The sequence below is a fragment of the Lathamus discolor genome, chromosome 2 (genome assembly GCF_037157495.1).
Source record: "Lathamus discolor isolate bLatDis1 chromosome 2, bLatDis1.hap1, whole genome shotgun sequence".
Classification (NCBI taxonomy): domain Eukaryota; kingdom Metazoa; phylum Chordata; class Aves; order Psittaciformes; family Psittacidae; genus Lathamus; species Lathamus discolor.
The window spans coordinates 156,926,880-156,954,516 of NC_088885.1; the positions used below are offsets into that span (position 1 = coordinate 156,926,880).

A 27,637-nucleotide genomic window follows, 5' to 3' on the forward strand; every position below is an offset into this window, starting at 1 on the left:
AGTGATTTACAGATGAATAAAGAAATAGATGGAGTAGAAGGAAAACCCCAGCACAGCTGGGCCCTGGGAAGGCCTACCATGTTCATGGCCATTTCTAGAATGTGAATGAATGAGGAGGGCAACAGTCTTACACCTCATGGGATAGTGCCATGGTGTTGGTGGCTCTCATCACAACCTCTTGGAAGGAAAATCCTCTTCAAAGGAATAGAGCTCCCAGTAAAAGGCACTGAGTGCACTGTGTTGCTTAGGAAAGCCTCAGAGAGGTCACACACACCTAGTAAGTGCTGTTGCTGTGCCCCAGGATGATCAAGAGCATGAGTTAATGGCTCAGTTGCTGCTGACAGTGTCATGCTGATGTTCTGGCTGTGACCTGCAGGTCCCTGCAGTAGCTGACTGAACCTTGCCCATTTTAGATTGCAGATACATAACTTTATTTCCGGTCCAGGACTCAGCTGCCCAAGCAGAAGTGAACACTATGGGATACTGGGGGTAGGGCCATTAGGACAGTGCAGGACTTAGAACCACAGCTGTGTGCAGCAGGAGCTAGAGGTGTGGTGACACTCCATCATGCCTACCATGGCACTAGGCACTGGCCTATTGGCAACTGAGTATTTCCCTTGGTCAACTTTAGTGTGTAGTGAAGCTGCATGCATCAGAGTGTCTCCATGTGTAGGTGGTGTCTGAGCTCCTGTTACATCCCTGGAGATCTAGGCAATAGGGAGGCTAGGGAGGTCTGTGCTTCCATGAGCTGAATCACTCTCATGGGCTGCAATGTCTGGAATGGGAACTGGGACACCCAGTGCTCATAGGAACAACTATACTCATCCCTGGCTAGATCCCTCTATTGCAGTGATGTTGACTGTTCAGTTTGTGTTGCCATTAGATTGGTCAGAGAAACAGATTAGGGGAAATCTGTTGCAAGAGGCAAGATCTTGCTAACTCAGTTGCAAGAGGCTGTTTGAAGCATTGGTTAGGTGGTGTTCCTGTGAAATGGAGATGGTTGTTCCACAGTCAGACCTCAGAGAAGCAGAGTACTTTAGGATGTCCTAGCTTGGACCAGCCATTCTGAATGGTAGCACCAATGAGTGCCAGGAAAAGCAACTCACTAGGCTTGAATTCATAGTAGGCTTCCAGCTGGAGGAGCAATAGGCATGTGTTTGAGGAGACATGGAGCAGTAACAACAGTTATTGCTGTTCATGCTGCAGGTTTTGCTGGTTTTCCTAGGATGATTTTTTGTATTCACGTTGTTTAACAGGTACAATATAACCTAAAACATTTACCCGCCATTGTGGGCAGAATTTTGTGTCATCCTTAGACTCACACACCTTTTAAACATGGCTCTTAAATCATGCTAGTGACTTTGTGAATGAAAATCATTCTGATGACTGTCAGCCTAGATGCCTGAGATAGCTTCTCTTTCTGTCCTTGGAAGCATCAGCAATGAAGTGACTGAGTGGATGAACTGATAGTGGGAATTAGGACAGCGAGCCCTGATTTTACACCATGCCAGGAAGAAAAATCAAAGGAGAGTAGTATATAGCATCCTAGCCTGGTTCTGCTTTTCATCCTGGCTGTTCTTCAGGGAGAGACAGCAGAACAGCAGAGTTTGCTGGGAAGCATGCTCATTTTCACAGCTTGTTTTTGTATGCTCTTTTTGTATGCTCTTTTTTATGCTTTTTTGTGTGCAGTTTAGGAGATGTAGTAATCCAAATAAAGGTGGAACAAATATTTAGCCTCTCCCCAAGCCCAGACAGTGTGTGTGAAAACATATGCGCCCACGTGTACTTTCTCCTTGTAGCTGGAATAATGAGAGGAGACTTTACTGTTTGATTTCATCTCCTCTTCCCTGAGAAGATTCAGACTTTATCAGAAACAAATGAGTAGTTACTAGTGACAAGTGGGTTAGAATACTTTCTTTCCCACCCCACTGGCATCTAAACTCTGTGGTGGATAGCTCTGGAAACATTATCCTTTACTCCTAAGCACATGGCCAAGGCCTAAGAGCTTTCATAGAAAACAGAGCTTTGCTGCTTTCTAAGTCATCCCAGGAGTGTTGCATTACAATCTCAAACACAGAAAGAAAACCACAGTGAAGAATTTGTTGCTAGCAAAATGTCTGTATTAAAATACAAAGATAACTTTCCCATTTGGAACAGTAATTAGTGGATTCTCTTTTGTATTGGTAGAAACATCACTCCAAGTTCCATTTTCCAAACAGACCATGATGTTCATGAGGAATTAATCCCACCACTGTCATTCTGAACCTCAGCCTAAAATACAAAGAGGTCAAAGACAATAGTATTGTGCATCTGAGCAATATTCCAGCATCACTACACTGGCTTACTGTGTCCCATCAGCTGTGGGTTATATCTGGACACTGCTTGGTGACGGCAAGCTCACAGGGCTTCCTATTGTGTTTGAGAAGGCGATGATTGCACTGGGGCCCTTGGAGTTCTTGTTCATGCCCAGGATGTCCACACTGGTTCGCTCTGGTTCGGTTTTCCTAAAGATGTTTTTCATGGTCGACTGGAAGTTATTGGTGACAAAGCAGTAGACAATGGGGTCCATGCAGCTATTGAGGCTACTCAGAGTCACTGTCACATGGTAGACGAGGAGGCTGACACCATGGGGCATGTCCGGGTTGATGGAGATTGCTACCTGTCGCACGTGAAAAGGAGTGAAGCAGATCATGAAGATGATGAGCACGGTGATAAGGAGTTGCACAGCCCTCATTCTCCTCTCCCGACTCTGATGCATGAGGCTGGGCTTGGACAGAGCACACATAATCCTGGTGGTGAAGAAGATGATGATGATGAGGGGGAAGAAGTACTCACACACCATCAGGACCAGAATCTTGGAGAGGCAGCACTCAGCAAACTGTATTGCCATGGTCAGGATGGAGAAAGTCACCGCAGTGGCAAAGATCCAGATGAAGACACAGATCCCCTTGGCACACGTAGGGTTCCTCCATTTACGTGAGGCCTCCACCTGCACGATTGCCAGGTAGCGGTCAACGCAGATGCATGTCAAGAAGAGGATGCTGCAGTACATGTTGACAAAGTAGCCAAAGATATGAACCAAGGAGCATTTGAGGCAGTCCCCTGCACTGTAGAACATGATGATCCGGACAGGCAAGGAGAAGCCCACCAAGAGATCGGTAACAATTAAGTTGATGGTGTAAATAACAGAGGTGGTTTTTGTCTTGGTACGGAAGCAGAAGACGTACAGCGCCAGGCTGTTCAGCACAACACCCACCAGGAAAATGATGGCATTGACCACCATCAGGGCAATCCAGAGGCTGTAGAATTCTGTGTATAGTTCTGTGTCGGGGTGGATGAACTTGGAGAACAAGTAGATGCTGGAATTGGGTTGCTGGGTGGTGTTGATAGAGTCATGGGCTGGCAGTTGGGTGGAGGAGGTCGGCATGGTCACTGCCTTCCCAGTGATCTGGAAGAGAAGAAACAGAGTAAATTGATGGGGATGTCAGCATTCCTGAGGACTCAAAATATTGACACCTAAGGACATTGTAACTAATGTATTTGTACATCCTCTTTAGTTCTATATATTGCTGCACTCTGAGCTTTCATCTACCAATATGAGATACCAGTAATCAGTAGGAAAATACCTGGGTTTATAATTACTGTCTTCCATTGGTTCCAGGTGCATGTATTGGAGAAGACACACAATCCCCACTTCAAATTTCTCTTCCTCTGCCCTGTGCAAAAGTGGTTTTAAGGCCTGAGCAAGAACAGAGATGTGGACTATGCCAAGGGAGCAAAGGAGAAGGGGAAGTTGGAGACCTACACATGGTCATGTTGGATGGCCCAGAGAAGCAGATGGGGTTGTTGAGTCCAGGCAGGGTGCATGGATGCTCATGGAGGCACATGCCATTTTCTGCTGTGACAGGGAGAGTCAGGCCAATATGAAGCTCCTACCAACTCTTGTTTCCTGGACATGGTGCTTATTCTTTTGATCCTTCCTCTACTGAAGAAGCTTCTTCCCAACTGCAGATTCTTCCTGCACCACAATGGGAACATGATAGTGCTGGCAGCCAGGAGACATTTACCCAACCTATTGGTACAACCATAGCCCTGGCATTTGACTCCTAAAACATATTCCTTCCCTTGACTGGGTGACCCCAGTTACATGCAGCAGCATTTTGGGACAGACTTCCTCCTGGAGAAGAGAAGGCTGTGTGGAGACCACATAGCAGCCTTCCAGTATCTGAAGGGGGTCTACAAGGATGATGGGGATGGACTCTTCATCAGGGACTGTAGTGACAGGACAAGGGGTAATGGGTTCAAACTGAAACAGGGGAAGTTCAGGTTAGATATAAGGAAGAAGTTCTTTACTGTGAGGGTGGCGAGGTGCTGGAATGGGTTGCCCAGGGAAGTTGTGAGTGCTCCATCCCTGGCAGTGTTGAAGACCAGGTTGGACAGAGCCTTGGTGACATGGCAGGAGGCTTGGAACTGAATGATCTTAAGGTCCTTTCCAACCCAAACCATTCTATGAGTCTATTAAATCAAGGGATGGCTGCATTTTCTAAGCAGGTTGTGTGGCATCTTCTAGAGATCTGCACTCACAGCACTAGCAGCCAGGAGATTTCAAACCAAGGGCGTCAGCTGCTACTCCTGCCAGGGTTTGACAGTTTAATTTGCAAATCATTCCTGACTTACACACTATTTTAAACTGATTTGTATATTAAAAAGATTAAAAAAAAAAGGCCCAATATATACAGAAACTTGGCTGCTTTCAATAAAAATAAATGGTTGAAAAATGTCTGGAATATCTCAAAGCGGCTGAGCAGGATTTTGAGGTTAAAAAAAAATCAGCTTGAATCAGCAAAGAATGGTGCTGAAAGACGTGAGTTATAGGAGTTTGAAATCCCTGCTACCAAAGAGCCAAGTGAGGAAGGACTAGGAGACTTGGAGCTGCAAACACATCTCCCAGTACTACAGGAACCACAGTGTGTCTCAATGAGGAAGGCTTGCATTGCTAAGGGAGTCTGGATATCCAGCTCCCCAAAGCATGCCCCATCCTCTGGCAGTGAGCTTTCTGCCTGCACTAATCCATTCTGCCGCTTGTGGGGATCAGGAAGATGGACTGAAGGTGCCTGTGAGATGCTTCAAGCTGCTAGTGGCCATGCACAAAGCTGAGGAAGAAGCTATATAGGTCAGAAGCCTTCCAGTGAAAAGTGGTTCCTGAGGAGAGTTCCTGCTGGCCAAAAGCAAGTGTTTTGCAGAGCAGTCCTAACTGGATCCCGAGAGCATCACAGCAACTCTGAGCCTGCCTGGCAAGTGACAAAGCCTTTTCCCGCTCAGCCACCAAAAGCTTGCTTGTTGGGCTGATGAACTACACATCCATGATAGCTGTAAATCTCAAGCTATTGAACATCTCCACACCTCCTGCCAAAAGTAGAGGGCTTCCAGCTTTCTGGATGAAGAGCTGGGGGATTGAGATGTAGGTGAAGAGATTCCCAAGTCTCTGTGCATTTGCTGGACACAGCATTCCTGATGTGTCTCACAAGTGCTGAGCAGAGGGGGAAGGATATCTTGCCTTGGTTGCTGGCAGTGCTTCTCCCAAGGCAACTCAGGAGGCTGTTAGCCTTCTTTCTCACAAGGGTGCATTGTTGGCCCATGTGCAACTTGGCATCCACCAGGACCCCCAAGTCACATTTTCCAGCTGGCTAGCTTCAGGCTGCACTGGTGCACTCATCCATCCTCATAAAGCCTCTCCTGTCTTTCAACGTTCCCCTGAACAACGTGGTCCCAAACTAGACACCTCACCAGGATGGAGTAATAACTCCCCTCTGTCTGCTGACCATGAACCCCCTAATATAGCACAGTGTGTACTTTGCCTTGTCTGCAGTGAGTGCACACTGCTTGCTGGCTCGTTTTCAGTTTAAGGTCCAGCATAATACCCATGTCCTTCTCATTAGAGCGGTTGCCAGCCTGTACTGCTGAATGAGGTCACAGGATATGGCCAGGCAGGCTTCTATGGAGGACTGAGTGATCAATGTGTGTGTGCTTTCCTAGTCTTTCTTATTCTGGAGAGGGCTGGGAATGAAGTGTGTTTGGTAAATGGTCAACACTCAAGATCAAGAGTCCTCATGGCATGCTACAGCCTGGTCATGGTTATTCTGTATGGTTCATTCAAGCCAGGTGAGCATGAAGCAGAACATTCTGGGGCAAAATCAGGAATTAGGACTGAGAATTTAGAAGACCAGGTGTGAAGTTCCCTATGGAAATCCCTGCAGAAGTGACTTTGCCACCATGATAGGGCTTAGGTTTGTTGGCCCGGAGTCTGATAATGCTCTAGTGTCTTCTTGCCTCTCATCCAATCTATAGAAGTGGTGTGAAAGGAAAAGCTGTTAACTCGCAAGGATATTTCTAATCAAATGACAATTTGTTCTGTTTAGGTAGCCACTCAAGCCCAAGGAGTTGACTTGTCCATTAGAATGCCTGATGCTCAACCCTAAAGCCCTTCTAAAATCAAACCCCAGGACAGATTATGCTGCAGAACATAATCCTGAAGCCTGTGGTCAGACCACCTATAATATACCAAAGAACTGCTGAGCAAAGAGGATCAATCCTAAATTCCATCCACTTCTGCACTTAGTCCATCTCCAGCAGCAACTGGACATTGGGATATCATGTATTTCAGGAATGACCAGATTACCTCACCCTGCACTGAACTCGGTGGCCGCCGGAGTAGCACACATGTTCACATTATTTTGTCTGGGTCTGATTGAGCCTGCAGACTCCTGGGGGAGAGTCCTGTCTCTTTACACTTTGTGCCAAGCACGCTCATGGGGAATAACAGGAAAAAACAGACCTAAGACCGGCTGGAGATGGAGAAGTTGCAAAGTCTGGCACCTGAGGAAGATGCATGGGGAGGATGCAGGATGCTGGCCTGTTTTCTAATGTTTTTCTAACATTCTCACCATCTGATCTTCTCTGTTTGTTTCACTCTTGAATTACAAAAACAAACGAGCAGATGCCTGGATCTACTCCCAGATTCCTCTGTGCAGATGCTGTCAAGAGGAGCACTGCGGAAGTCACTGCACCAGTAGAAACCAGGGAACAAAGACTTTGTTGCCCCTTGAGTGCAGTGTAAGCTTGTAATATATATGGACCAAATGACCTTTATAGGTCCCTTCAAACCCAAACTATTCTATGATACTATAGTTGAGCAAGTGAAGAAGACAAAATCACCCATCCCATCCCTTAGCATGCACTAGAGACTATTGAGTTTTGTGTGTATTTGTCTTATTGTAATTCTAAGGCACTGGCCCTTTGCTCTGATTTGGTATCTTTTTATTAGCTTGCTTCCTATGGGAAATTTATCTTCAGCTTCAGATCCATTGTCACAAACAACTGATACTCATCTTACATTTTTCCCTTTCAGTGTAGTCAGTAACTCAAAATGCATTCAAGTGTTCTTCGTCCTCACAATGCTATTGAGGTATGTAGGGCACTTTGCAGACTAATAGAAAAGAATCTATGAGTACTCTCCATGCATAGGAATTAAAATCATCATCATACACAGTGTTCCTCTGAGCCTCATGTGCAGTGAAGTGAATTCCAGATATTGTAAACTGCTAAAAAACAGCAGGTAACATTTTGTTTGCCAGATGGAATATGCAGAGGAGCTGAATTAGAGTTTGTGTCTTTTCCCAGTCCATCACTTCCCACTCTGAACACAAAATCCATGGAACTACATGAAAGAATCCCAAGAAATTGAGCTAATTCTGAAGATTTCCTCACTGACAGGCTGCCTCTTGGGCTGCAGTGGGAAAAGTCTTCCTCTAATCAAATTGATACTGATGGATGCTTGGGTGAATGGCCTTTTCCTTTCTTTTATGGGAGTGCTGTCATCTCATGGCTCACAAGCAGAAGGGATGCAGAACTGGACTAACAAAGCAGCAGCATTCTTCTGAGTGCTTTTAATGAGGCAGAGCTGGACCAAATCCCTGGTTAACAGTTACTAAGTATTTTTCCATTGTGGGACTCCAAGCCCTTGAGAAAGCTGTGTTGCCCCGTTTTGCGGCAGGGTGAACAAGGCACAAAAAGGCAGCATGACCTTGTGCCTGAGGAAAAGCAAACATTCCCAAAGATTCCCAGGTCTGCCAAGTCCAAAAATGACCTCGACCAGGTCTCTCTGCCATAGGAAATACTCATGCAGGTGTCAAAGTGAGTCACTTCAGCTCCCCATCACTGCAGAGGGGTGACACACAGCAGTCAGTGAGGCGCATGCTGAAATATTGGGGTTTTATATCCCATTACTTATATTCAGATCCAGAAGTCCCCTGGGTGAAGGAAATGAACCCTGGTAACTTCAGTAAGTGGAGAAGACAAAATCACCCATCCCATCCCTTAGCATGCACTAGAGAGTATTGAGCTGTGTATGCATTTATCTAATTCTAAAGTGCTTGCTATGTTTTGCACTGCTTATTACTTGCAGCTATGGCATGAGCTGGGAAAACCACCATCATCTTTGCTTACAGAGTAAATACCCTTTGTGCGAACCCCCTTCCTATAATCTTCAATCAGTTTGGAGCTCAGCTTTCTTCATGCCTAATGCAGCTCTAAGCCCCCAGATTTCCATGGAGCTGTCAGTCCGCAAAGCTCATGATGGGTAAACATGCATCCTTTGGAGTGCTGCCTGCCTGTGCCAGTTGGCTTATGCTGTTATATTATACCTCTCAGGCTGGAGTTTGTCTGTCTGTCTGTGAGACCATGGGTTTCATTTCCTTAAAAGTACAGCAGGCATCTGGGTGCAAATGGGATAAAGGCAGGGTTGGAGTCTGGAGGTTAACCTGGTTTCCCTCCTTCTGATAAAGGTCCCTGCTCAGCACTGGGAGAGGGGACTTGCTCTGAAATACTTTCTCATTGTTGCATGACATAACCAATTCCATCGTTCTTGGGCCAAATAGGAAACAGATGGTCTCTGTGCTGAAACAGGTCCTGCAGCCTCTTCCCTTGCTCTCTTGCTGCTTGGCATCACACTTGTTCATTTGGCATGGACATCTGCCCCAGGAAGACATCCTTGACCATCCTGTCTTTCATCCCACCCTGCATTTTGCTTGCTGTCAGCCTTAAGCCTCACCCTTGCTGAAGTTACCAGGGTTCACTTCCTGGACACAGGGGACTTTTGGCTCTGGCTCAGCAATTTAAGTAATGGGATACAAAAGAAAAGGCAAACTGGGATTTGTCCTATCTGCTCGCCAGAAGGTTTATTTATTGGTGTGTGCAGATAGGATCTCTGTGTGCAGACCCAGAGACAGAGAACAAGAGCCATGCGCTGGGATTTGGAAGATGTAAAGGACATTAGCAAGCACGAGCAAGTGTTATTTAGTATGAACAACTTCAGCTTTTCTCATCTCCCTGAATCAGAACATCTCATACAGCAACCTGCCTCCCCTATCATCCCCCCTGTCCCCCTCACTCTGCTAGTGTTACTCTGCAGCCTGGGATGGCAGCAGAATGTGTTTAGTTTTGCAGCCTTTCCTTGTTTAAAGTTCCCTGGGTGATTTATCATTGTATTTATAAATGAAGGGTTAAAGTCCCTCTCTTTCAGTTTAAATTGTATGATTCTCCTGGCAAGCTCTCACTCAACTCTGGCTCAAACTGGCCAAATATGGTGGTTTTGTGCATGTTGAAGACCTTGCCCTATACGTGGTAAAGCTTGTTCTGTGTGCCTCATGCTCAGCCAGGGGAGGGTGGGCTTTCTGACAGTAAGAAAGGGAATGAATCCAGCTGCTGAAAGGGAAAAGCTGGTGCCTATCTAGCCCTCAGGCTGAGAGAAAGGAGATAAGGTCCAGGGGAGAAAGATTACATCCTGAAGCAGAAATGGGGCTGTTCCCAGGGAAGATCTCATATTTGCATGGTCTCTGCTCTCACTTGATTCCTGGGAATTGATGTCTCCTAGAACCCTCTAGGTCTAAGAGTGGTCAGATAGAGCGTATTAAACACCAAACTGCTTGGAAACTGCAGTTGGAAATAGTCCAACCCCATCCAGAGCTGGATTATTCCTTCGCCTCCAATGCCATGGAAATAGAAGGTGCTTTAGGGACACAAGCCACATAGTTCTGTGAGTGTCACATTCAATGACACCTGCTTTCTTATGGTCTCATGCCTTGCAGTGGCTTGCAGGGCTGGATGAATGCTTTGCCCTGCTTGAGTTGCTTATTATAACTGTTTCCCATGTGGACACTTGGCTGCCTGGATGAGCACTCACGCTCCAGCTCTTGGCTCTGACACTTGTTTGACTTTCTCCTTACTTTGCTGCCTAATTTCCTGCAAATGGAGGTGATCTTTCCCTTCTGCCAAAACTTGGCTGAAATTAGCCAACACATTGAAAAACATTAGGAGGATGGAGAAAATCAGAACTGACAAACACACAAATAGGAACTGACCGTGATCCTCGTTTCCTCTAATATGAACCTACGAGGAGATGCTAGCACTCTCCACCACACAGCCTTTCATTTAGGTCTTATTCACTGTAAATTCACAGTTTCTTTGGCATTTAAACACAGCAAACAGGGCTGGATTTGCAAAGAGAGGGCATTGCTTCTCATGTTATCCTGAAATGAAGTAATTTCAGGTTTACACTGAATCATATCTTCCCTATGGCAGAACCAGCCTGACTGGGGACAGATGATAGTTTATTACTTTGTCTGCACTGGCCAGCCATGGCATGCTTGCCCATGTCTAATGAACATCGTGATGGTCAGCAACTCCTGCTGTCTAGTGGCCTTTGAAAGGAGAAAGGTGTGAACTTTGCCCGCAACAAAAGGGATTAACTCCCTTATTGACTCTAATGTCGCCCATGAGAATCATTATTTATCATCTGGCCAGAGTTAAAACTTGGATGTTCAGTCCTAGGCATAGCAATGGGTTGTCCTTCAAGTCATCTAACCAATCTCAGACTAAGGATGTGTGAAAGTTAATGTAATGTTGGTTCTTGGGCTGATGTTATTGATGTGCTATTGAGCTGTTTGCCTCCTGCCTGTTATACCCAGTTAACCTACATGTTTTCCTTCATCTCTGAGGCCCTGCTGTGCATGGGTGATGGATATTGCAGTGAGTTGTGATTTGAATTCCACCCATCATGCTGTGTTCAATGGTGCATATGCACATGGATGGACCCCATGCTCCTCTGCAAGCCTCAGGCCAAAATCAGGTCCTCTGATTCAGTTTCGACAAGCAATAGCCTGTGGGTGCCCAAGCTGTGATTTAGTCCAGCAGGTCATGCTAAGCCATGCGGGATCACTGCCAGTTAGAAGAGGGAGAGCGCTAAGTCTCCAAACTGCATTCCTCTTTTTCACAGAGCAAAGTGACCCAGATGGGAAGGAGGCCATTCAGCTTGGCCCAGATGCTCATTCTCTGCATCCAGGCTTGAACCTGCTGCTTAAAACCAGGAGAGAGATCAGTGCTGGACACCCCAGGGACAACCTATTTAAAACTTGGAAAGATCTTCATGGTCCTCCCCCAGCCCTGTCCTGAGCTTGCATGGAAAATATGGGACGAAGCTCCTAGAGATACACAGGACAGGAAACTCATGTGCTGGCATATTGCTTATGGACTTATACCTCCTCTATGCTCATTTGCAGCAATAATGTGTCATCCTTTGAGAAAAGGAGTTCAGATTTACACGTACAAGCAAACAAAGAAATGGGATTGTACATACATTGCCCTTCCAGACCTGCCAATGTGCACCCAGTGGTGGCACCTGGAGGTCCTTCTGCACATCTCTAATGAGGCTCCCTAGTACTTGTCACCTTCAAGTGCTAATAAAGGGTTTACACCTCCTTTTGCAAGTTTATGCCACACTGTGTAAAAAAGTCCCTACTGAAACATTTAGATGTCTACAACTGATACCTTTGCATTTTTCATGTCCTCTTTTCTGCAACACCAGATCTTGGCCTTGGAGTGACAGAAATATTGTCTTAGTGAATGCTCTATAAATCAAGCTGTTAGCATTGAAATGACCAATATCTCATAGCCAGGACCAAGTGCCATCCGTCACAAGAGAGCATGGAGTGACATCTCTGTGGTGGTAGATGCTGTATATTTCTATCTCTGATACTTCAAGAGAAATGAGAGCATCACTTCCTGCATGTATCCCTCTCTATCACTGGGGACCAGTATAATGTGAGGAGAAGGAATATCTTCTTTTTTGAGGGTGGATATTTTCTCCCAAGAGGATTTAATATGTCTTTAAAGCCAGATCTGGAAAGAAATGTGGGTTTGGAGTTCTATAGCTCCAACCAGTAGAGATGGATTTGTGCCTGTCTGCTTGGGAGGCTGCAACAGTACAAGAGAAATGCATTTGATTTAATTGGGATTACAGAAATCCATCTGGCATTTCAAGGGTGCAAGGGACAATGTGCTACAAGTGTTGGTTTAGAAGAACAGCTATCCTGGCTGCAGTGAAAATTACCATATAGGCACATACAGGAACTTCACAGTGTAAAGACATCACAGGAGACTAAACGGAGCAGTATCTGGCCCGTGCATTGCTGCTAGCTTTTGAAAAGGAGAGTTTAATTGCAAATTTAGGCATCTTTGATAACTTTTCTCTCTTTCTGCCTTCAGCTATATGCTTTTGCTCTATTGCTGGCAAGAAACCTGAAAGGACAATGGGGAAGGAGCGGCAACAAAGGTTTGCTGTTGGGGAATACCTGCATGACACAGGGATGCAGGACAGAAGAAGCAAAGCTTATACCCCAGAAAGCACAGTGACACAGATGCAGGTAGGGATGATGCAGCAGGGAGAAGGGTCACATACACCATAAGCACAAACCAGCCCCCCTTGGGTGTAGCTCTGCAGCCCAGCACTCACTTGAAGCTGTGCTGCTCTCCTGTCTGCAGGGAGAAACTGAGGCATGGAGGGAGCCCTGTGTGGGCTTGGCCCAGGGAATGCAGCAAGATGGGAGACCTGGGCAGGGAACAGGCATTTTTTGAGGGATCCCAGGATAGACAAGCAGATCTTAACCCTTTGGGAGGCTGGTTTCTGTGGTTTCCTTTGCTCTCCACCTGACACTGTGCTGTGTAGACAGAGCCCGAAGTGTCTGCAGGGTTTTGCAGATTCTGGATTAGCCAGGTTAACCTGGAAACACTTGGAGCTGTTGGTAAGTGCATTGCTGTGAAAGCAGGGAGCATTCCTGAGCCAACCTGGGTAAGGACCTTGGAAAGGATCTGCTTCTCCTTAGGCTGACGCAGCAGGCAGGTTCAGAGAAAGGAAACAGCATCTTTCCTACTGCTGAGCTCACACCCTGCTGCATGTCCAAGGAGAGGTAAAACATCCCCAGGCACAGATGAGCCCAGTGCACCCTCCTGGCTCCCAAAACCTCCATGAACACATTTCCCCCAAATTGAATTATGTCTTGGAATACACAGATAGAAAGAAGACATCATCCCACTCCTCACAAGAGCTGACAGAGTACTTCAGTGAAGGAAAACCAGCTCTTTAGCACACTTTTTATCACACCCCATCTCCAAATATCACAGCACTGCCCAAAACCTAAGAGCAGAGAAGCTCACAGCAGGAGAAGCCCCTTGCAACCGCTCACAGTCACCAGCACAGCCTGGCTCTCCAGGTTGGATACCTCATGGTATACCAGCCGCATGGGCAGAGCCAGGAGCTTCTCAAACTGCACATCCACATGTTTGACGCAAGACCCTGTCCACTGCCATCTCTTCCATTGCTTCCTACTGCAATAGCCATGCTTTCCACACTGGATTTAGGGTCCAGTCTCCAGCAATTCCCTCCTGATCCCCTACTGACGCATCTCCAATCTCCCCCTTTCTCTCTGACAACTATCCCAGAGCATTCACTGCAATGGTCCCTGCAGTGTATTCTTCCACAATGGACTGACTTACCTCTGGCTCGATCTCCCTTCTATGTTAGAGGAACTGCAGGGAAGAAAATCTCCTCGTGGACCTGAATGCTATCACTCCAGGGCAGAGACATCTGCTCCTACAAGCAGAACAACTGGAGTGACTACAAGAATATGAAGAAATGCCTAATCTCTCTCTCGTGCTCTCTCTCTTCCCCCCTCTCTTCTAAATATAGCCTTGCAACTAATGGGAAAAAATACACACTACCAAAAAAAAAAAGAGAAAGAAATATTTCCACTTGTCTTCAGTGCTCAGAATTTCGCCCCAAACATCTGGCTCCTTGCCCTGAATCTCTCTGAAATTTATGAAGTGCTGGAAATGCTAAAGAGGGCTCCAGCCTTCCTCACAGTGCCTGTGCCTGAGCATCTCTAGTAACCTAAACCTGACGTTGCTGCCCTCTTCTTGTCCTCTCCATGGGTTGATTTTCCTGTGTCTCTGTGGGAATAAAGTCTCCTTGATGAGGACTTGCCAACTGTACCCTGTATGCATCAGAAGTGTGACCAGCAGGTTGAGGGGGGTGATTCTGCCTCTCTGCTCTGCTCTCATGAGACCTCACTTGGAGCATTGTGTGCAATTCTGGTGTCCTCAACATAAAAAGGACATGGAACTCTTGGAACAAGTCCAGAGGAGGCCACGAGGATGATCAGGGGACTGGAGCACCTCCCGTATGAAGATAGGCTGAGAAAGTTGGGGCTGTTCAGCCTGGAGAAGAGAAGGCTGCATGGAGACCTCAGAGCAGCTTCCAGTGTCTGAAGGGGGGCTATAGGGATGCTGGGGAGGGACTCTTCATTAGGCACTGTAGTGACAGGACAAGGGGTAATGGGTTCAAACTTTAACAGGGGAAGTTTAGATTGGATATAGGGAGGAAGTTCTTTACTGTAAGGGTGCTGAGGGACTGGAACAGGGTGCCCAAGGACGTGCTGAATGCTCCATCCCTGGCAGTGTTCAAGGCCAGGTTGGACAGAGCCTTGGGTGGCATGGTCTAGTGTGAGATGTCCTTGCCCATAGCAGGGGGTTGGAACTGGATGATCTTAAAGTCCTTTCCAACTCAAACCATTCTACGATTCTATGACTCTATGACTCACTGGCTTAAGGCCACCACAATGCCAATGTGTCCAATGCTAGTGGACACAAGAGGAAAATACCTCTTTTTGCATCTTCCTGATGTGAACTGGGATTAGACAGAAGCATCCCTGGCAGTTACAGGAAGGTGCTGGATCAAACGCCACAAAGCCTGTGATATGCTTTAACCAAACTAGCTGTCCAGCACAGGGAGACAAAGGGTGATCCTGCACACTTTGGTGATGCTCTGACTGCAGTCATTTGGGAGAGGGGTTAATAAGGTCTACCCAAGGACTGGGCTGAAGTGAGTGAATACAATGAGTAAAAGGTGGAAACTGAGAGTCTGAGGTTCCACTGAGGAGCCCCCAACATGTTCCTCCATCCTCACACAGGCCTTCCCTACTGGTGGTAGAGTCATTGTGTATCTCATGTCCCTCTCGGAGCAGGGATTTAAGTATCCCTTCATCCTTGGCTGAATGAGAGGAGGCAAAGCATAATGAATTATCCAGTTTTTGAGATGGGTTCAATGTACATTGCTTTCAAGATCTCTCTTTTCACATCAGCTTTCAAGATCTCTCTGCTGACCAGTGCTCTACAGGCTCAAATCTCCAGAATCCCCCTAAGTCCCACCTAATGATGGAATACTTCCTGCTCTAAATTAGGTACCAAAAAAAGCCATCTCTTGTTAGGCTTGCACAGATGTTCTCTCCAGGAGGGTTTAGAGGTCCCTTCTGGGGAAAAAGGCAGAAAAAACCCCAAAGTGAGAATTTGCATCAAATTTAGTTGATTGGAAAGACAGGGAGGAGGGATGCTGGATTTTAGTATCAGCCCTGGACTGCTCTTTTCCCTTACCCGTTAGATAAAGGCAACATTGGAGCCAATGCAATAAACATGCAGGATATGGCCCGTCACAACACGACAGGATCAACTGAGAGGCATTAAATTCCAGGTCAAGAGGCCAAGCCCATAAATAGAGGGGAGGTAAACTCCACACATGCATGTCTCAGTGGAGCACAAACAGTAGCTATGGTTATTAGAGAAGGTTGACCTCATTCTCTGGAATTGGTTTTTCACCCTTGGATCTTTCCCAGAAATATTGAGCCTATCTCTTGTGTCTGGTTATTTTATTGATCTATTTTCAGTTTCCTCATATTGAAGGGCAGATTCTTCCCCCAGTTTCAGGAACATCCTCCTTGACTTCCTGTGCCTTCTGATTCAGGTATCCAGCCTTTCACAACTGCACGTGCCTGGGCTGCCGTCTACTTTTCACTTCCTTATGGCTTGGAAAGCAAGTGTGATTGGAAGGTCTTCATGACCCCTGCCTGGGTAATCAGCTTGCATTGACTTCCTTCCATTCCGGGAGCTGAATGATGGGAAAATGCAAGAGAAGAAACTAGCCCATGATGCACCATTGGGCAGGGTGGATGAACTTGGGCTCTGTGGTTGTTGAAAAGCTCAGCAAGGATAAGTGCAAGATCCTGAACCAGGCCTGGGGTAATCCCAGCACAAGCCCAGGCTGGGCAGAGACTGGATTGAGAGCAGCCCTCAGGAGAAGGACTTAGGGGTGTTTGTTGATGAGAAGCTCCCCGTGACCCAGCTTCAGTGTGTGCTTGAGCCCAGAACTGCCCCTGTGTGCTGGGCTGCACCCCCAGAGCGTGAGCGCAGCTCAGGGAGGGGATCCTGCCCCTCTGCTGTGCTCTGGGGAGACCGCCCCCTGCAGCCCTGATCCAGCTCTGGGGCAGCAGCACAAGAGGGATGTGGAGCTGTTGGAGGCCACAGAGATGCTGCGAGGGCTGGAGCAGCTCTGCTCTGGAGCCAGGCTGAGAGAGCTGGGCTGGGTCAGGCTGAAGAAGAGAAGGCTCCTGAAGGGGAGACCTTAGAGTAGCTCCAGTGCCTAAAGGGGCTACAGGAAACCTGGAGAGGGGCTTTGGGCAAGGGCCTGTAGGGACAGGCCAAGGGGAATGGCTTGAACCTGCCCGAGGGGAGACTGAGATGAGCTCTTAGGCAGAAGCTCTTCCCTGTGAGGGTGCTGAGGCGCTGGCACAGGGTGCGCAGAGAAGCTGTGGCTGCCCCATCCCTGGCAGTGCTCAAGGCCAGGTTGGACAGGGCTTGGAGCAACCTGCCCTAGTGGAAGGTGTCCCTGCCCATGGCAGATGGGTTGGAACTGTATGAACTTTAAGGTCCCTTCTAACCTAAACTATTTTATGATTCCATGATCCTATGATTCTCATTCTATCATTCTTATTGCCCATGGTAGCAAATGATTACATTTACTCTGACAAAACGTTTCTACTTAGGGAATAGCTTTCTGGAGCAAGACTGTACGAAAGAGGTGGCTATGAGCTATTGGTACCTATGCCCTGTTCACCTGCTCTGCAACTACCTGGCCATTCCTATGCAAGGATCTGGTTTTGTGCTTTGATGCATTTGAGCTTTGTTCCCATCCCTGCGCACAGGATGAGTGCTCTGCACTCCCCCACTATCCCAGCCTCTCCTCCTTGCTGGATTTAGAGCTAGGCTTGGAGTGGCAACAGCTGCAAAGCTTCAAGTTGTGCCTGAGATAGTGCAGAACATGCCATATTGGGAAGCAGATGCTGCTGTTAAGGTGGAGAAGGCACATCCGGGCTCAGGGCCATGCTTTGTCCTAGACGTGGTTCCCACACTCAGCTTCAGGAGGAGTTGCAACCGTAGCTGATGAATGAGGAGCTCCCTTCATCTCCTGATTTTATCACCATCTCGGAGGGAGGGGGAAAGGCAGGAAAAAAGTTAAGCTTTCTAAGTGGAAAATTTTCAAGCCTGTTCGTTGAATGTGCAACTAGTAAATGTTGGAGTGGATGTCTTGAGGTTGTAGGTGGAAGAAGGTATTTACTCAATCAAAATCAGTACATAGGAGAAGGAATAATACTTGCAGCAGGAAAGAGTGCTACTAGCTTATAATAAATTCCTAGCAATCCCTCAACCTTGCCATGTAAAACAGGGTTGTGTTTAAAAGCCTCCTGTGACACAGAGCAGCAAAGCAGGAGACCAGACTCCTCTGAAGGAGGTGGGAAGGAAGCTGATAGCACCCATCGCCTTGGGGAGATGTCTCCTCTCTTTCTGTCAGGAGAAAGGATACATTTTTCCAGTCCTCTTCAAAAAGAGGAGCTGAGTGTCCTTTCATCCCTGCAGATGAGATTGAGATTGGACATAGCGTAATGAACTGTCACACAGTCGAGATGGGCTCAAGGCACATGGTCAGATCAGCTTGCAAGATATCTTTGTCGACCAACTCTGTAAGGACCCAAACCAGAATCTGGTGTCTGAACATGCCTGGTTTATCTTTAAGAAGCTGAATGTAGGCTATTTTATATATACTGGATATATATATTTTATGTATTTATATATACTGGACAGATCCTTACAAATTATCTTCTTCAGCGGTGAAGAAGAATTTCTATCCAAGAAGGTCTTGGACCCAGACATGACAGAACCAGCTCAGAGAACTGAGGAGCCTTTACCATGGTCATGACCATGTGGAGGACACCCAAGAATGGGATCCTCACTGCCCAGAGGACACTGAAGGGTGGCATCTTCACTGAGCTGTTTGGGAAACCTCTTTTTATCAGCTGCTTCAGAGAAATTAAACACACACCACCACAGGCCACCTCCATTGAACATTCTCCTGTTTTCCTTCCAACACACATGTTCCTGAGGTATTTTAACCACCGTCTTACTCCTGCACCAGGAAGCAGGAGAACCAGAAAGATTGATGGGAGACCAAGGGTGGAGAAGCTGCTCCACTGGACTATCCTTTTACAGAGCATAACTGCCGGGAAAGCATCACATGGAGTTTGATTTAGGGAGAAATCTGTGGATACAAAGACTCTCCCCAGATGTGTAAGAATTTCCGTCCTTAAAAAAGGGGCTTGATCAAGTGTGCTTCAACCTCATCACGCTCCCTTGTTGAGAAGTGAATCTACGTTGCCTTGCCCCTGAAGTAAAGCCTTGGATAGGAGTGTGGGAGCACCCTCCCCTTTGGTGACTCCCAAGCTGGTGCTTGGTGGAAGCAATAGCATGGCAAATGGGTGGATCCTGAAAGCAGATCCAGGTTTTATCTGGTGCCTTTGTTAGAGTCCATGGGAAGTCCCGCTCAAAGAAGTACCTTGACTATTGGGGCTGACATCTGTCTCCAGCCTGGCTTTGGACTTGTGGCACTTGCTCATCTGGAGACAGGGCTGGGCTATTTGAGAGATTGTTCCCTGCTGTTCTCGTGGTGATCCAGGGATCTGGGATATCAGAGATCCCTTTGGGATCTGAACCCTGAAACATTCATGGTGGCTATGCCTAACGTGGTAGCTGGAGAGGATGCATAAGGAAGGATCAGAGCCCTCTGTACTGATCCCTAGACAGCATTTGTGGGTAAGGGACAACCTTTGTCCTTTTCCTACAATTTTGGGGCAGAAACACCAAAAAGGCAAAGAAACACCAAAGAGGCTGCTTCTGCCTGGAGATGGAGGGCTTGAACCACTCCTCCTGCTCATGCTCATATGTCTGACTCTCAGCATGGGCAACAGAGGCAATGGTGAGCCATAAACATGGTCCAGCTGCCTCTGTAACAGCATCTCAGCAGGCCCAGAGGCAGCTGCCCGTACCTGACATAAGAAGCTCAGTAGAGAGCAGCCAGCATCCTCTGCCAGCAGCTCACAGGCGCTTCCCTGTGGCTGTCACTCACTGTCCTCAGAGGACTGCAAAGGCCAGAGGCCACCATTAGCATGTGGCCCTGCCTCTGAACAGGCTCCATCTGCTGTTTATGCAAGGAGGGAGATCAGACAGTCGCCATATGGGAGCCTCTGCTGACTGCACCCAGCCGTGATTTGTCTGTTTGATGAGGAACAGCAAAGACAAGTGGTTCCCAAATGATGGTCATGGCTCTTGTTGGGTGAGTCATGGGGGAGAGAGTGTGTAGGAGCCAGTTTCCTGCCTGCTGCATATTTGGAAATTGATTTTCCTGACCATTGCCTCCCTTCCCATTTTTCTCCATGGCATTTTTACTGATGGACCTGCTGAGCCAAAAGGAAAATGAAGATGTCTGCAGGGAACAAAGAGAAAGCTGCTCCTCTGCGTGACCATGAGGTGACTGGTTTGGACTACATCAGTCCTGCCTTTCTCCAGTTCTTGCATGACAAGGGGTGTGAAGCCAGATGTGCCCTATCCTGGTATAAATGTACCCTATGATGAGTCAGGATCCCTCTCCCTGTCCCAGTCTATCCAGTCCACCACAGCTCTCACAACAGTGAGGTTTCCGACAAGGTTCCTCAGTCAAGGCACCAGCAAAATGAGACACAAGAGATCCTTTGGCCACCCAACAAGGCATGTCATGTCAACCCTTGGGGTCCAAGTCACACTGGGATCCCTTGCAGGGTCCTGCTCTGTCCTCTCTGTCCCCCAGCCCAGCTCTGGCCAGCCGCCACCTCTTATTCCTTTCTTGATATTTGTTCAAAGTTTCAGGAGCTAAATGCCAAGAACACAATGTCCAGTGTCACAGCCTCACTGCAGAGCTCTCCCCATTCCCAGCAAGGCATTTCCTGCTGGATTTGTTTGTCACTGGGCACACAGGGACACTGGTGCTTGGAGGGGAAAGCTACATAGGCAGCCAGGGCTTTGGCATCGCTTGGGCACACATACCCCGGGAGGTCAGAGCAGGGTGAAGCAGCTCTTGCCCAGCTCTGGATCAAGGGCTTCAAAGCAGAAATTGATAGGATGCTCGGAGGGCAGCACTGGGATGTGGGTTGAGGGTGGTTGAGAGGAAGGTCTCGGCACTCTGCTCTTTTTGGGAGGTGGGAAGCACAGCGTGGCAGAGCTGAGCTGGAAAACCTTGAACACGAGGTGCACTGTGCCCTGTGAGGCTGCAGAGCACGGAAGGAATATTCACAAACATGGCAAGGAAGTGGTGGGACCTTAGGGGACCAGTCTGGTACCTCCACGTACTCTGATTTAGCAGCAAACACAAACCTGGCAAGGGACAGTGTGGTGCTCCCAGGGCCCTTTACTGTATGAGGGAGGAAGGACACTTACAACCCAGAAAATCAGATCTTTGGACACCACTCTCCTCAAATGGCTCTAGAGAGAGACGTTCTCTCCCTGCTCTCCTCCACAACCATGCTAATCCTCCTCTCCACTCCCCTTTGTTTGCCTGGTCTGTAGAGACTTTGAGTGGCTCAGGGCAGGGCTGTCTTTTGTTAGACATGCACAGAGCTCAGCACTGCTCTGATCTGCAACAGGGCAGCATAAATCTGATGGATTATCATAGGAAATGCCACAGGGATGAAAACCCATAGGGTTCATAGGAACAGGAAGAAAAGAAAGGGCCCCATGTGGGGACATCCCCCCTTCTCAGCCTCCCTGCTGCTGCCTGGTTACAAGTGATTCCTAAAACTGCTGCCTCTGGTACATTTGCTGGGGTTTTTTTTGCCTGTTATTTTGGAGAGGGTGTTTTCCTTTGTGTTTTCAGCTGTTTGGGATTACAGCTTCTGTCCCTGCAGCCAGTTCCTGCTGCAGCACCAAGTTCTGTGTGAGGGGCCTCGTTGGGGATAAAGAACCACTTTTGGGGATGAAGCCTCAGTTTCCCTATTGCTGAAATGGCCCCTCTAATCACAAGGGGCAGAAGTGCCCTGGGAAGTTTTCAGGAAGGGAAGGAGGGAATCCTATGTGTGATTTATAGGGGTTTCTTACTGGAAATTGCAATGTCAGGGTATAAGCAGTTGTCTCTTGAAGGCAAATGGATGGGCAGCAAGATGCTGCAGACACTGTTTATGGTGGTGTGGGTTTTGCTGTAGAATCATGGACCAGATGGTTCAGAACTCCTGGGGGATATTTTCTCTGCCGGGGTTGAGGTTATAGACAGGAACAGATGGTCACTGCTGGTTATTATGGAGGCCTTGAACTCCTTGAGGTGTGAACAATGGATGGCATGATGGAGGGAAGACCAAGGCCCTGCTCCAATTGATGTTCATGGCCTCAAAGCTAATCAGGAGCAAAAGCTCAACCTGCTGCTCTTGAATCATTCCTTTCCATAACTTCGTCTTGTTACTGATCGCTTCAGTCTTTGTTACGTTAGGAGATGCTATATGGTGCTATTTGACATGCTTTTCATGTCATTTGGAGGGATTTTTTTTCTACAAAAGCACTATTAGATGTAATAAATGGTGTTAAATGGGCTAAGGAAAGGGGAATGTGTCTTTGCCTTGGAAAAGGTGCAAACCAAAGCAGTAGGAATGACCTGAAATCCAGCAAACACGACCCGCCAGGACAGAGCAGCAGGACTTGCCTTGTTTATTCTATAGAAGGGATGACTAAAGGCAGACCTGATAGCTGGTGCGGAGATGTCTGTGGTAGCTTCCCTGGGCATGGTGCAAGATGGTTTAATCTGACAGGGCTTAGTTCATTAATACAAGTCTGTACTAAGTGAACAGCTCAATTTGTAGTGGTCCCACTGTAGATACCTCCTTTGGGTAAGGGGAATCCTATTGCTTATGTCTTCTAGGCTAGGGATATGTGATCAGCATCCCTGTAATACAGAGTAAGAACCACAGCAAGGGCAGCCTGAGGATCACTCCATGGTGCTAGACCCACAGATCAACCCCATGGCTGTAACACAACCTATATGGCACCTTCTTTTGGTCAAATTCTGCTGGCTTCTTTAAAGCAACCATCCGGCCTCTGTGCTTGCTAAATCAGGCTCTGCTTCTTTGGGTGTCTTTCCATTTTCCAAGAAAAATAAACCACAGGCTGTGTATTTTTAGACATGCCATCTGATCATAGCCAGTCGTATATCAGTCCCAATACTGTGAGTCAAGATGCTGAGCTCCGCTGCTGAGCTCCCTTGGGCAAGAATGAGTGGCTGCAGCTCTCCTGAGTGTATTAATAAATCAGTGTGTTTAAAATAATCATGCACTTGTGCTAGGTAAGCTGCTCACTAGGAATAACACCATTGGGGTTTATTATTGCTAGTGCCTTAGAGGCTCTGATTCTCTGGGTGAACTTAATACTGTCGTGAGTGGAAGACGAACAGCCCTGGTATGAGACAGACCTAATCTTAGCAGGGGCCAGAGGCAGCATGACTCCCCTTCCTTTCCCTGTCCCACCAGTGTCTCTGATTCCTGACGTCTGCCCCTTGCTGTTTCAGTCCTGGGTATCCTCCAAGGTAGCTGCTGGTTGGAGTGAGCTTTATGGTGGCTTCATGCAGCAGTGGGATGTGAAAACCACCTCTCTTTGTGTAACTCTGTTCCATAGCTCAGCCCTGGACCCCTTCAGAAAGTATCAATGCATGAATATGGGGTTATTGGGGTATTATAAATCTCTGTTCCATGCTGGCATGCTCAAACCATCACAAGTGTGTCTCTAACACCAGAGCATCCTAGAGACAATTGTCTGTGTGTTTGATCAAAGCAGCAGGAAGCCTTGATGCTGGCGTGTGAAAAATGGGCTGCCTTGTTCCTGGCACTTTTATTTCTTGAGTTCCTTCATCACTCTGATGACCATCAATTTATCCACATGACTGGTAGCTGGAGACAGCATTACACAGCTTGGCCGCCTGGGTTTCTCTCAAGAGATGTATTACTTGGCATATGCAACCCAGGCAAAAGGAGCCAGCCTGGCTCTGCTGCGGAGCTGCAGCTCTCTGGGTGTCTGTGGGTGAAACGCAGTACGACCACACAGCTTTTCCTCTCCATCCTGCCAGAAAAGGACCTTTGGGATGAGGAGGAAGTTTTACCTGGCTAAATACTCTGAGAGCCATGCACTGGCCTCTCTGCTGAGATGGGTAATGACAAGTCACGCTGTGCCGGCTGTAGGGGAAGCTATGCTCTGTGTGTTTGATTTGCGCTGATCACTGGCTGGCCCCTGGGGAGTGGGCAGACCAGCAAGGTGGTGCTTATGCACCCCACTGAGAGGAGAGGATGCTTGCTCAGTATGGGTTTGTGTGGTGGAGATCTGTGCCCGCCACTCTGCCACATAAGTAATCCACCAGCAATCTCCTGTCCTCTGCACTCAAATGCTAGAAACCCTCTTCATGTCATACAAGAAGCTGGCTGAGCTTCCTCAGTGTCCTCTTCTGCTGTGCTCAGGTACCCAGTTTACTACATCCTTCTGTGTTGTCACTCTGAGAGGATGCTGGTGGCTTATGAACACCTGCCATGGTCTCTATGTGCATGCTAAGAGCCCAGTGTCATTTCACCTTGCCAGTGCCTGCCTGTGGTGAATGAGCAGCTCTAAGGTAGGTCCTTGCAGCTTTTTATAGCTCTGGATGAAAGTGCATTTCATCAATCCTTCACAGCATCCCCAACCTCATCCATGAGGCCAAAGCTTACTTGTGATAGCTTCATTACGGGGCAAATCCCCGAATCCATCTCTCCAGGTTTCCCATAGAAAGGGCTGAGAGCCTCAGTGCAGGCAAGAATGGGGAGCTATCTAGTGGACCACCACATCAGGAGCCCTACCCATGTTTGTTAGCCTTTCCCAGAGCCCCATCTTCTGGTCAGGTATTTGCAAAGAAGGAGGCTGGAGCCATGAAGAGGAGAGCAAATCAATGAAGAGGAGAGTAAATTGTGACAGTAAATCTTCTTGAACCAAGGTGGAAGAAGTCATTCTTACTGTTGGGTGGTAATGGTGCTTTTCAGGTTGTGATAGATGAGATGAACATCTTTTATGGATCATGCATAAGAAGTAATAAAGAACTCAGTTCCTCTGTGTCTATACACTAATGGTATATTGATCCCAGTAAATACCACGCTGAGATTGAACAGCAGCATCCCTGGTTAGTGTCATCCTGAAGGGTGACATAATTTCTTTGGGCGTCACGGCCATTTCAGCCTTGTCCCATCTGACCCCACTGCTTCACTGTTCCCCTTTGCTCTGGGCTTCATTTTTCTCTTCCCCTCATTCATCCTTCACCTCAGCACAACCACTTCTGTCTCTGGGCTTTGTCATGCTTAGCTGGACTCTGCTGTGCCTCCCTAGGACTTACTGGATGGGAAGTGTTTCTGTGCTAAGCCATCGATAGGATTTGCTCAGCTTTCTGTACTCAGTTTTATTGAGTGGGAGCAAAATTTACAGCTAAAAGCCACAAATTCAAATGCAAGTGTGAAAACTGGAGAGGAGGCAAAAGAAAGAGCATGAAAGGATGACAATGTGCTTATAATATTTACAATGAGCTTGCTAAGAAGCAGGAGACATTCCTCAGAAGAGGCTGTAGACTTTACCTTAGATGTCACAGGAGATTCATTTAGGTAATATATTGTCTCACCTCCCCAAACCTAGCAACAGGGCATTTATAGAAACCTGCTCTAACAGGGCATGGTGTAAAGGAAAGCCCAAACACTGTGTTTGTTAGAGCATTATTCCCATGGGGGGGTTTTGGCTCCCACTTTAAAAAGGGCTCAGGAATTTGGATGTCTCCATTTTTAGATAGCATCTCCTTAAAGGATGATGTTTTCCCAATCGTGCTGAGCACCTATGTACTAAACATCCCTGGTTTTGTGTCTCCAGCCTGCTAAAATGCAGAGAGCCAAAATCCCATATCCCTTTGGACAAGCTGGATTGCAGGGTTTAGCCTTTCCCCCATTAAAGAGGATGTAGAGGCTGGGCAGTCCATGTCCCTATGGAAATCACGTCATCCCCAGGACACAATGCATGCAAAGGGGAGCAGGCCTGCAGCGGTGTTGTACGTGCACATAGTGGGATTTATTGCTTTGTTCAGCAGCCTCCCCTGTTCTGCTTGCTCTGCCTCCAGGAGAACGTGCTGTGAGAGATGTTCCATGTACATTTACTTCCTTGGCCTTTGCCTCCTTCTTCAAAACAGGGGAAGGAAGGCTTGTAGGGTGCTTTTGGCACCTTTGCGCTCTGCGGGGAGGGAAGAAATGGCTCCTTGTCTGTTTTATCTCAAAGCACTGGGAGATGGGGAAGAAGGTTCAAGCAGAATGAAGCAAAATGCACTGAAATCAATTGGTAAATCAAGCAGCTCAATTGCATTGCTAAATTACCATGTTTCCTGGTAAGAAAGGAGTAGGAAGAAGGGAGTTTTCTTTCTAATTGTGGGTTGAGAGCGAGTTCTGTGCACAAAGGAGATGGTAGAAAAGTTTCTTAGTAAAGACATTCCCACCAAAGGCAGTTTTCTGCCCTCATTTGTGCCAGCAGATGCTTCAACAAGGAGGTTTTGGGTATTTCTACCTCTTTTTTTACATGGCTACCCAGCTTTCCCTTGCTCAGGGAGGGATTTACAGAGAGAGCTGAGATGCAGCATTGCATCTAATCATGGCTGATGGAGGCATTTGCCCCGGTGGTTTTCAATTGGGACTGTCACGCACATGTAATAGGGATTAAACTTGTATATCCACTGTCTTATGTCTGAATGGGGGGGTTTAAGCTCTGCTGAAGGAGCTGCCATTTCAGGACTGGGGCTGGCTTTTTGCTGAAGAAGAGAAATCGGGCCTGGCATGTGAGAAATGTTAGAAGAAGAGGCGCCTCGTGTTACCAAAACACAGCTGAAATGAGTCTGAAGAGCTGCATTGCCAATTCATCACGCTGCCACTGAGTATAGCTTGTGTAAACCATGGGAGATGCTCTCTATATGATGTACTGCAGCTGGACACAACTCAGTTGGCAGCAACTTGCTGACGGAGCTAGTGGGGCCATTCATCCCTCTCACCCACTCTAGTTCCAACCCAGCCACTTCCCCATCCACACAGCACCCAAAGTAAGGACATTTTCGTGCTGTTTCCCAGGGGAAAAGTTTTCTGCTTCCTAACCCTTTATTATAGAGTTCATGCTGAGCCCACTCAGACCACTTTTTCATGGCCTAGTGTCTACCTCTGCATCTCTATACAGGGATGCAGGATGGGTATACAGCTGGCCTTGGCAGAAGCTGTCAGTATATGGAGGTAACAAGAAATACTCAAGCTTTCATGCAGAATCCTCCACATGGCTCTGCCAAACCTGCTTTTTTACACACAGACGTGTTCTCACATGCACGTCACTGAAATGTACTTTGGTACCCAAATGGATCAGCTCAGTATCTAGAAAAATGCACATTTCTCTTTATGAGATGTTCTCTTCCTTTGCACCAGCCCAAACCTCCCTGACCCTCCTCTACCCCTGCAGCATCCAGCATAGAAGACTGTCCTCTCCAGCACTGTTCCCACCCACATGGAGCCAAACCACAACCAAACCCACGTGCTTTGGTCCCTACCTGAGGATTCCATCTGCATCCCAGCGCAGCCAGGACCGGAGCATGCTGCCTTCCCGAGCTGCAGCTGGTGGCTCTCCCTCCCTCTCCCCCCTCGCTCCCAGCCAGAAGCATGCCACAGCCTGTACTCACACAGCCTGGATGAGAAAGCTCAGCTGCTGATCCCTGAGCCCGCTCCCAGATTCCTCGACCGAGTGACCGCGCTCCTCAGCGCTCAGCCCGGAGCAGGGATGAAACAGGAACCAGACCTCTTTGGTTTACTTTTACATTGACGTCAGTGTCTTTTTGAGCCTCCACGGCTCATTTTGGTCAAAGGATGTCTTCAGGGGGGAGGGAAAGGGTTGGAAAGGGAGAGGAGTCAGGATAAGTTGGAGATGAGTTCTTGTGACGTGGGAGGTTTTAGGTGGTAATGACGAAAGAAGGAGCCCTGGGTGTAGATCATCACCTGGA

General features: G+C 47.6%; 1 protein-coding gene across 3 annotated transcripts; it reads right to left on the reverse strand.

Moving 5' to 3' along the window:
* Positions 1–2,107: 2,107 nt before the first annotated feature.
* On the reverse strand, positions 2,108–27,375 carry GPR20 (G protein-coupled receptor 20). Of its 3 annotated transcripts, XM_065669448.1 has the most exons (3): positions 27,320–27,375; positions 13,888–13,984; positions 2,108–3,448 (listed from the first exon to the last, which is right to left on the reverse strand). In XM_065669448.1, the coding sequence occupies exon 3, from the start codon at positions 3,425–3,427 to the stop codon at positions 2,366–2,368; it is 1,062 nt and encodes a 353-aa protein (XP_065525520.1). In that variant the 5' UTR covers positions 3,428–3,448; positions 13,888–13,984; positions 27,320–27,375; the 3' UTR covers positions 2,108–2,365. The 3 variants fall into 3 exon arrangements, with proteins under 3 accessions (XP_065525520.1, XP_065525522.1, XP_065525521.1); XM_065669450.1 differs by lacking the exon at positions 13,888–13,984 and having other exon boundaries at positions 27,320–27,353; XM_065669449.1 differs by lacking the exons at positions 13,888–13,984; positions 27,320–27,375 and adding an exon at positions 3,806–3,888.
* Between the last annotated feature and the right edge of the window lie 262 nt (positions 27,376–27,637).